Here is a 10,216-nt window from a genome sequence, read left to right on the forward strand (position 1 = left end):
CGCGGCCGATTCGTTCGGTCGGCGCGCAGAGCATCGTCCAAGTTTGAATGAATCCGTGGGCGTGTCCATACGCCTATAGAGAACCAGATTTGACCAGGGTGGCTGGATGTAGATGCTCTACGGCCACTGTTGTAGTACTTGCTCTTGGACAGCTACCGACGCGTTCGCACGAGGACGTACGTTAACATTTCCGGAAGACAAAAGAGCTCATTCGTTTCGGGAGGCGTTCGCCTGGTCCGGCTGGAGCGCAGCCCGGGTCAAAAGTCGACCAAAAACCAGAGGCATGCGCAGCACGGCGGCAAGGAAAGCTTTCTCCTCCAAAATTCGATTCGAGTCAACCGCGAGGGGCACGGGCGGGCGCATTCGTCGGCCGCTGGGGGGAAAAACACCGCGGCGCACCGGACCGCACGCACCGGGTGGGTCTCGTCTCCGCCGCACACCCGCGCCCCCGATCGCCCCGAGGAGGAGGCGGAGGGAAGGCGACCGACTGGGACCGATGTCGTGGCTCCGTAACGCGGTGCACCGCGCCGTCGAGGCGGGCGGCGGCGGCATCTCCCTCACCACCCGCACCGTCCGGACCGGCCTCGGCACCGTCGTCCACCACGCCGGCCAGGCCGTCGTCGGCGGCGCCAGGCTCATCAACGGCATCGTACGGCCCCGTAACACCGTACCCCCCGCCTCCGGTGATCGCGATTATTTATTGTCGTGTGTGCGTGCCGCGCAGGGGAATCGCTACTACAAGAGCTTGAAGCTCACGGCCAAGAGGCTGGAGGAGGCGGCGCTCTCCTGCAGAGGGGAGGAGAGGGTGCAGCTGCTGCACCGGTGGCTCGTCGGTCTCAAGGAGACGGAGGGCGCCGCCTCGTCGATGCCTGCCGACGGTCCCAATCAAGCTGCGCCAGTCTTGGTCAGAATCTCTGGTTTGGTTTGAGTTTGACCCACGTTTTGGACTGCATTGCGTGATCGCGTAGGAAATTGTGCGTGCCGCAGGATCTGTACGTGGATTACGAGAAAGCGGATGAGCCCATGACCTTTTTCCACGTCTTCCTCTACAGTCAAGCGCTCGAGTGCATTGTTCCGTCCTTGGTGTGTCCGGTTTTGCGCAGTTCCATCACACCAATGTCTCAGTTTCTGCCATGTAGCTTACATGGTTCAGTACAGTAATTTCAAGCAATTAACTCATTTTCTATGGATCAGATTCATGAACTTCCAACTGAGGAAGAGGTTTCACTACTGTCAGAAATTTTCGGGCATGTTCTTATACCACTGGATGTCTATACTTGTTATACTACACAGTATTCAACTCTGTCCTTTTGGGGGCTTTGAGGAAAATCTGCAAGTTTATACTCACATACTATTGTGGTCTGTGGATGCTCCGTGCAGAATGTGTCTTAATGGAGGGAAGGATGTGCACGATACACTTCTGAGCAGCATATGTGACTTGGCAAAGTTATTTTCAGGTTACAATGATGAAGTATTGGTGCGTTCCCCTTCTTTTATATTCCTCTCATATAAATATTAGACTATAGACTTGGGCATAAGACTAGTACAATAGTAGACCTCATAGTTGCACCTCGACATAGTACTCCCTTCATTTCAAAATATAAGGCAAATTTTGTTTCTTAAGACAGGTTTTGACCAAGTTTTTTTTTGCTGATTACTGGTTTGTGTCACATATGGGTTCATATAATAAGTAATTTATGTGACAAAAAACATATTTGCACTACAGGTTCATGTTTGAATGATATGTACTTCTCTGTTATTTTCTTTTCAGGCAAAACGTGACGAACTGCTTCAGTTTGCCCAATGTGCTATCTCAGGGTTAAAAATAAATTCCGAAATTGCAAGGTTAACTAATTTGTTTGGGGAGATTGAGGAAGAGGCTGTTTCGGTCTCAACATTTGCGTGCGTATTTACATGCTCCCAAATCTTAATTTGTTCTTAATTCCAGATTGGATAATGAGATCATGCAGCTGCAACAAGAGATAAATGCAGTTGATGCTGTGCGAGCTAACAAAACCAGGAACCGTAATAAAGCATCGCCGAGGGTTCCTGAGGTAGGCCTTAATTTTGGACACTTTCTCTTTGTACTCTTTTGTTTAGAAATGGAGGCTCACCTTCGGCCTCTGCATCAGAGCGATGCATACAACCTCTTTATTAAAAGTTCAAGCAAAAATTCTGCAGTTCAAAACAAGCTTAGAAAAAAGCTCCGAAACAGATAAACAGCCACAACCGGCATATAATAGGACTAGAAATCTATCCACCTATTCTACTATTGGACCGTCATCCAAACCGGTTGTAGATATCTTGTGCTACCATCTCCCACCGGGTAGATCCAATAGCCAAAAACTTCATGTTCTCCGCAGGAGTGAGTAGCGACCATGTACGAATCAAGGAAGTTGCCCTGTACAAAACCTGCAAGAAATTTGTGTGATTTTGTCTGTTAAAGACCATATCATTTCTACAATTCCATATAGCCCAAAGTAACGCACAGACTCCTATGCGAATATTTTTTGCCATAGCAATGTCTACTCCGTCTAGCCACTTCCCAAACAACGTGCGAATGCTAGTCGGAGGTGTGATATTAAAGGCTATGTGAATGGATCTCCAAAGTATTTTTGCTAATGGACAGTCGAGAAAGAGGTGTTTGATAGTTTCAAGTTGATCACAGAAGTTACATCTTTTGTTTCCAGCCCAATTACGTTTTGCCAAATTATCCTTAGTAAGAATCACTTCCTTGTGAATGAACCACATGAAGATTTTGATTCTTAAAGGAACTTTGATCTTCCAAATATTAATCGATTTGGGGATTGATCCAAAGTCAATGAGGTCCAAGTACATCGTTTTCACCAAAAATATGCCATTCTTAGATAGCTTCCAATGGAGTGTATTGGCCTCATACGATAAATTAACCTCCATCAGCCTCCTGACTAGATCAAGCCAGGCCAACCAACGATCTCCCAACAAACTCCCACGGAACTGAATATTCAGAGGAACAGACTGTAACACAATGGCCACACGTAAGCCTCCTTACGTTGCACAATATTATAAAGAGCCTGATATTGCGTGGCTAACAACGTGTCTTCCAACCACGTGTCTTCCCAAAACCTCGTAGACTCCCCATTACCCACGATGAACCTAGACCTATGAAGAACGCTGCTTTCGTTCTCATAAGTCCTTTCCAAAAGGGTGAATCATTGGGTTTCGAAGTGGCTTGAGCCAAAGTTTGAGCATGTAAGTACTTATTTCTCAAAATTTGTACCCACATGCCTTCGGACTCTACAGACAGTCTGTACAACCATTTGCTAAGCAAGCATTTGTTTTTGACCTCCAAGTTCTCGATCCCAAGACCTCCTTGCTCTTTGGGTCTACAGATAATATCCCAACGAGAAAGTCTATATTTTCTTTTGATCTCATCACTCTGCCAAAAGAAACGGGATCTATAGAAGTCCAACCTTTTCCGTACCTCAACAGGTATCTCAAAAAAAGATAGAAGGAACATTGGCATGCTGGTGAGAACTGAATTTATCAAGACCAGCCTACCACCATAAGACAACAACTTGCCCTTCCAGCAACTCAGTTTTTCCTCGAACCGTTCCTCAATACACTTCCATTCCTTATTGGATGACTTCCGATGATGAATTGGTATGCCTAGATAACTAAACGGTAAGCTACCTAAAGCACACCCGAACAGCTGTTTGTACGTATCCTGCTCTTCTTTGGCCTTTCCAAAGCAGAACAATTGGCTTTTGTGAAAATTAATCTTCAGCGCAGACAACTGTTCAAACAAACAAAGGACCAATTTCATATTTCGGGCCTTTGGAACATCATGTTTCATGAACGGAATAGTGTCATCAACATATTGTAGTATGGACACACCATCATCAATTAGGTGTGGTACAAGTCCTCCTACTTATGTTGCTAATATTAGCATTCTGTTTTAAGAAGGCGAGTGATATGGAGGCTACCTTTCTGTTGTGCTAGCTGATTCTTTTTTGTGTGTGTGCTCACTCACCTGGCCCGTGAAAACAAGAGAAATATAGCCTAATTTTTTCATGTGGTTGATTCGTAAGGTGGAGCTTTTGTCAGATTGAGGAGTGCAAATAGCATCGGGATAGAAAAAATGCTCTTATTTATTGGATTTTGCTTTACTTGTCACCATTCTTTTTTTTCAAACGAGGCAAAAGATTTGCCATTTTCATTGATTAAGAAGAAGAGAATTGTCTGGCTAATTGATGGAAAACCGGGCTAAAACCGATACAAGACACAACCCATATGAACATGAGCATCACCGGCCAACCTGGCCACCGACATGGGACCTGAAGCTGCAAAGAAGAAAGACGTCCGCCGCGGAGTCGCAAGCGTCATCGTCATCACCGGTTGCCTCGAACGAGTGACTCCAACTTCACCATCGAGCTCCAACATCGAAGCCATCCTACAAACCGCTGCAAATAAGCCACGACGGCACATGCCACCGGCTGACCACACATGCGAGCAGCCGACAGCTCCGAGCTTGACGACGAGTATCACAAGGGAAATATACAGGATTTGCACCAACCGTGCCCTTCATAAACGACCACCGAGCACCCGTCATCGTCACCGCCTGGAGCCGTTCCACCACAGCTCTGACTTCAAAGCAACCAAGCAACCCACGGAAGACCACCTCGAACACGTCGGAAAGAACCGAGTACAAAGTCCACGCCGCAACCCGAGCTCCTCTCGACGCCATCATCGTTGGCAAACAGTAACCAGCGCCCCACCTCAACAAACCATGCGGCGAAGATGCCACCATCCACGGCGAAGATGCCACAATACACTAGTCTCCCAGTCGTAGTCGGCTCCGAGATGATGCCCCAAGGAGGAAAAAGACGCAAAGACGCCTCCATCGCCCGATCCAGGGGATCTGAGGTTTCCCTCCAGAGCTTAGGCCGTGGGGAGGAGTAGCACACCTCCACAACGACGCTTTCAAGAAAGATAACGGCACCCGCAGGCGCCGCCGTCGCCGGCTCCGATGGAGACCGGAGCAAAGATTTCTCACGGAACTGCACCGAACACTCGCCGCCCACCAACCAGCAGTTGACGAGGCCTACCTCATTCTGACCACGAGATCCCATGATCCACCATGACCAGACACACCGCCCCTGGACGAAGCCGCCACCACCAAATCCGGGGCTGCCGCCCCGACAACCGCAGACCTCCACAGCGCGGCCGACGCACACCACACTGAAGACCACGACCCCTAGCCAGGGCAGGCCCCCGACGGAGCCAGAATCGGCCGGAGTTGGCCAGATCTGGGAAGCCACCACACCCGACGACAAGCACCCGCACGAGCTCAGACAGGAGGAAACGGGGGCCGCCACCCCGCCAAGACCCGTCGGAGAGAGCCGCTGAGCGGCGAAGGAGGCCTGTCGGTGCCGGTGACGCCACGCTGCGAGAGGCCGTGGAAGGGCCGAACTCCCTTGCCTCGAGAGCGCACCGCAGGGCGAGGAAACGCCTCGCCATCGCCGTCTGTCGGCCGGGCTTAGCCCGCCGGCTTCCTTCGGCAACGGTGAGGGAGGAGGAAGCAGGGGAGGGAGCGGCTGCGACTGCGGCTAGGGTTCCATCCGAGCCGCCGCCAGGAGCGACGCGGGCGTGGGGGAACAGGTTCTTTGGTTATGCAATCACGTAACTTTTTTTTATGCAAACACATAACTTTTTTTTTATTATGCCCATGTGCTTGTTCTTTGGTTTCTACTAAAACCATGTATCTGAGAATATGGCATACGAGAATTGAAATAATTGAATATTGGATGAAATCTTAAGCATTCCTCAGTATAAGAACACAATTTCTGGTGTAGGCAACGTATGCTCACATATTGAGTGCATCTTTTCTTAAAGAAGTGCATATAGTCTTTTGTGCGTATATTCCGAAATCCCGGGCCCTCAACTCTTCAACAGCTCGGTATTCGAGAAAAAGTCTTCAACAGCTCACTGAAGTTACTTGTTCCATACTTTCATCCCATTAAGTACGGTTGTCTTATACTATTTCCATTCCTCAATTATATATAAATTAAGGGCTAGGTTCAGCGATTCGTTTCTAAATTCTGCTACTCTTCATAGGACTTCAAAACTGCAGTTGATGAGGTTCGTCTATGCTCCAGAATGGAAGATCTTGTACTAAAGAAGAAATCAATACATCATGGCGACTCATTGGAGACTCATTTTCAGAAGGTATGATACTTAAATTAATTTGCTTCCTTTTTTGTTTTTGTTTTTTCCCTTCTATTTTTGCTTCAGTTTTCTAAATCTGGAATTCAGATTTGACACGGTTGAATAATTGAGCATTTTTTCTTCATCAAAACATGTCTCCTTGTGCTCTTTTTTTAATGACACATGGTTAGTTTCTCAATATTCATTCCACAAAACATTGCAGGTCGACAAGCTGAAGGTTCTGTCAGAATCCCTTGCAAATTCGTCCACCAAAGCAGAAAAGCGTATAACGGAAAACAGGTTTTGGTCTTGAGCATTATATGTGTTATATATATATTTATTTTCAGCAACTTAGCACATATTCATTTGGCAGAATGCGAATGCAGTAAAAGTATATTTGACTAATCTGGTAAGCCATAATTGCTATTACTTGGAAAGATATGTCAAACACTAGGAGATAAATTCAGAACGCGGGTGCACTGAAAAGTTATTTGGAAAAATCTAGTAACATTGCTGTAGTAATCAAGGTGCATTTTTACCTTATTCATTTATTACAATAGTTTTCTTCATGTTAAAGACACAGTTATATTACTTCATTGTACTTCTTTGAAATGAGCCTGTCTGCTTTATAGTGAAAATTTGTCGCCTATGTTTCACAATGCAGGCTACAGAGGGAAGAATCTCTTACCTTCAAAGTTGCAAAAACAAATGAAGTTGGTATAACTGAAAAGGTAACTTCGTTAGTCATCACTTAAACTATTATGGTACTTTCGTACAATTGACTGTTTAAACGAGACAAGAAGGAATTTATTGTGCATCCCGATGAACAAAGTTCTCGGATGTCCTCCAAAGTTCCAAAAGTAATATTTTAACTTCATCATTAATATAAATCGAATTGTTGTTGCTAAGGATAAACAAAGAAACACATCTCACAAGCTCTAATATTTGTCTTCAGTCTTGTCCTGGTCATATGGATGGCCTTGTCTGAATTTTTTATTTGTATTTTTGTAAAAGGAATTAGAAGGTGAGATCTCTGGACTCCAGAAGCAAAGGGATCAACTTGAGGAAGAACTAAGCAAAGTATGACTGCCCTTTCCTTTTCCACTTTAACAAAATCATAGTCGCAATCCAGTTCTTTCAATCCATTTCAGTAATTTGCGGAACAAAAAAATCTGGTAATATCTTGCTTACGTTTGGAATTCAGCAATTTTGGTTTCATTTTTGAGAGGTAAACAAACATGTAATTCACCTGGCAGAGTCCATTAGATCTGGGCTTGTCTATTCACGTTGACCTATTGCACCAGAAGCTGCATCAACTCAAAATGGGTCACATTAAACTATTCTAATTATGCCTTGATGATACATTAGAGATAAAGTTAATTGTACCTTTATACTGTACAGATATTTTATGAGAAGATATCACGAGGAGATGTTTCGGGATTAAAAATCAGCTATAATTAGATTGCAGCTTTGAATTATGATTTGCTATCTTAGTAGTATCCCACAATTGTTATTATTTTCTAGCATCTCAGACATAATAATGAGCAACATAATTGGTGGATCTATCTAATGATCGTGCTCTTTATACAATACGTTAGTATAAATCATACATCTAGGGTCCTACTGATCCTATATAACTAAAGAGGTGATCCCCACTAACATATTTATCTCAACATGCAGCTATGCCACCTCAACAGGCAACCATGCATGGGAAAAAGCCCACCATAACATGCAGCTATGCATGAAAAATGCTCAGATGTTTTAATTGTATTATGCTACTTCTATTCAATAAATATTTAATAATTATGAATAATCATATGTATTTCTAACTCCAGTTTACCTTATCTAGAAGTAAAGTTTAATGTTCAAATTCTAGCTGAATGAAGGTTGCACAGTGTTTCGTCTTTGCTTATTAGGTTTACTCTTACTGTTCTGTAGAGGCTTAGGCTCTGATTCCATGAGAAGCTTATTTTTAAGAGAGATTCTGAAACTCAGATTACAGGTAAATACGAAACTGAGTGCGACTGTCGTGAAGCTAAAAAAAACTAGAGAGGAGAGAGACCAATTTGATGAAGCCAGCAATCAGATAGTGCTACACTTGAAAGCAAAGGTTTGATGACTTTTTCTTTGTTAGTTTCTAGACTAGAAAATGCTTTAGGGAAGTAAGGCTTTTCACTTACTCAGTGTTTCTGCTATACGCTTACTTTAGGAAGATGAACTATCAAGATCTGTTGCTTCCTCCAAAGTAGAAGCAAGCACTGTCCGTGCTTGGATCGACTTTTTAGAAGATACATGGAAGTTGCAGTCCTTATATGAAGAAATAAAGGAAAAACAGGCCAAGTATGTCCACTCTTTTCACTGAAAATACCAATTGATGATATCTGCATACAAACATTTTATTGACATAAGTTTGTTGTTTTGAATATTTGCTGATTGCAGTGATGAACTGGATAGATGTGGAGTCTGCCTTGTGAATTTGATTAAGCATCATGTTTCCGCATGCGTGGTACTCTTGACTTTTACTTTGAAAAGAAGTGATATACAATGGAAAAGGGCCTTTTGCTACTACTTTTTTCATTTCATATTGTGTCTCAACTGGTTATTTCTTTTGGTTCTCTAGGACGAGCTGAGCACCTCTGTAGATTGTATAAAGACCTTTGTTGATAACTTGAGAATTTTCAGTGACAGGTATAGTTCTCATTTGCTAATCTAGTTTTTGTTGTACAAGGGTGAAGAGACCTGTTTTGCTTATGCTATTAGTTGCGTCGACAGATCAGTATCAACGGATGATGGAGGTAATGGTCTGTCAAAGCAGTCAAACCCACGTAAATACCTCGAAGAAGAATATTTGGAAACTGAGAAAAAGGTGACTATTCTTTACCCAGCTTCCCGAGACAGAAGATTCTAACAGAGGACAACAAGATCTCTAGCTACAGCTGACATGAGGAACCCTGACTCTGAATAGGTGCTTTACGTTTATATAAATTTTAATTACCTTGTGCCTTGTTTCAGGTGGTAGCCGCATTCAGTTTAGCTGATAAAATCAGAGCATTGGCATTTTCAAATCCAGAGCGTAAAACCAGGTAATTGCTGTCTGAGAACCAAGATAATAACCTTGTTCTCAGAATCGAAAAACCCCGGCTCTCTGAACGTGTCTTGAACTTCACTGTGCAACCACACTAAAAAAAGCAGTGCCAAACATCTATGCAGGCTAGATGATCCTGAGGTGAAAAATCTGTTCGCTAGCATCGACAGGCTGCGGGTCGAATTCGAGTCGGTTCCACGCCCCGTGCTACAGATGGAGGTCAAAGAAAAAGAAGAGAGATCGAGACGAACCCGATCCCGCTCCTTCAAGGCCGCCGGCACGCCAACCCACTCAAGAACCGAATCCCCGATCGCAGCTCAGCTCAGGACGCGGCTACCGTCGGAGTCGGACTCGGAGCCGGGGAAGTTCGACCAAGATTACAGGGAATACGGGGCCGACGACATTAGCGGGTGGGAGTTCGACGATCTTGAAGGCGAGCTGAGGTCTGGCTTCTAGCAAAGGCCCGAATAGTTTTTTTTTTTTTTTGAGGCAAAAAGGCCCGAATAGTTGATGTACAATCGTTGTCGTTAGCACTGAAGATCGGAAGAATGTATGTATGTGTAGCACATAGCTGTCCGTGTACATTATGATCTGCTTCGTTTTCTCCTCGAAGACTTCTTCGCTTGCATCCTGTGAACGTCGCGTTGCCATCTGCACTGCACATATGTTGGGAGAAGAGCCGTTTACGACATGTTTGATGCGTCCACATCTCCAGTGAAATTGGCCATAGTTGCTGTACGTAGTACTACTAGTACTCGTACATCTCGAGCCAAAAGTCAACTTCCTCCTCTTTTACCCGTCTGTGTCGTCCTCATTTCAAGACTTTGTTCTTTTCACCTATTTTTCTTTTACAAAATGCCATCATGATAGCTTTATTTCATCTCAAATAACGACAAATCATCAAAAATAAAGGTACCGATAAAAGAGGGAGGATTGTCCGTCCAC

The 10,216-nt window shown here is 44.5% G+C and overlaps 1 protein-coding gene across 1 annotated transcript; it reads left to right on the top strand.

The window, feature by feature from the left end:
* Window positions 1-228: 228 nt before the first annotated feature.
* On the top strand, window positions 229-9,899 carry LOC123446624. Its single transcript, XM_045123196.1, has 18 exons — window positions 229-649; window positions 725-904; window positions 988-1,083; window positions 1,195-1,247; window positions 1,381-1,477; window positions 1,772-1,845; window positions 1,949-2,054; window positions 6,097-6,207; window positions 6,410-6,486; window positions 6,851-6,917; window positions 7,201-7,266; window positions 8,189-8,296; window positions 8,396-8,526; window positions 8,626-8,692; window positions 8,807-8,874; window positions 8,959-9,052; window positions 9,199-9,269; window positions 9,397-9,899. Exons 1-18 carry the CDS (start codon window positions 284-286, stop codon window positions 9,725-9,727), a joined length of 2,163 nt encoding a protein of 720 aa, XP_044979131.1. The 5' UTR covers window positions 229-283; the 3' UTR covers window positions 9,728-9,899.
* The last annotated feature ends 317 nt before the right edge of the window (window positions 9,900-10,216 follow it).

The sequence above is a fragment of the Hordeum vulgare genome, chromosome 4H (assembly GCF_904849725.1).
Source record: "Hordeum vulgare subsp. vulgare chromosome 4H, MorexV3_pseudomolecules_assembly, whole genome shotgun sequence".
NCBI classification, from domain to species: domain Eukaryota; kingdom Viridiplantae; phylum Streptophyta; class Magnoliopsida; order Poales; family Poaceae; genus Hordeum; species Hordeum vulgare.

Bases quoted from the DNA above. Each gene is read 5' to 3' on its own strand.
- LOC123446624 (XM_045123196.1), top strand. From the start codon at position 284: ATGCGCAGCACGGCGGCAAGGAAAGCTTTCTCCTCCAAAATTCGATTC. The intron at 1,846-1,948 runs GTTAACTAATTT...TCTTAATTCCAG, and splicing joins ATAAATTCCGAAATTGCAAG to ATTGGATAATGAGATCATGC. The intron at 8,527-8,625 runs GTATGTCCACTC...TGCTGATTGCAG, and splicing joins ATAAAGGAAAAACAGGCCAA to TGATGAACTGGATAGATGTG.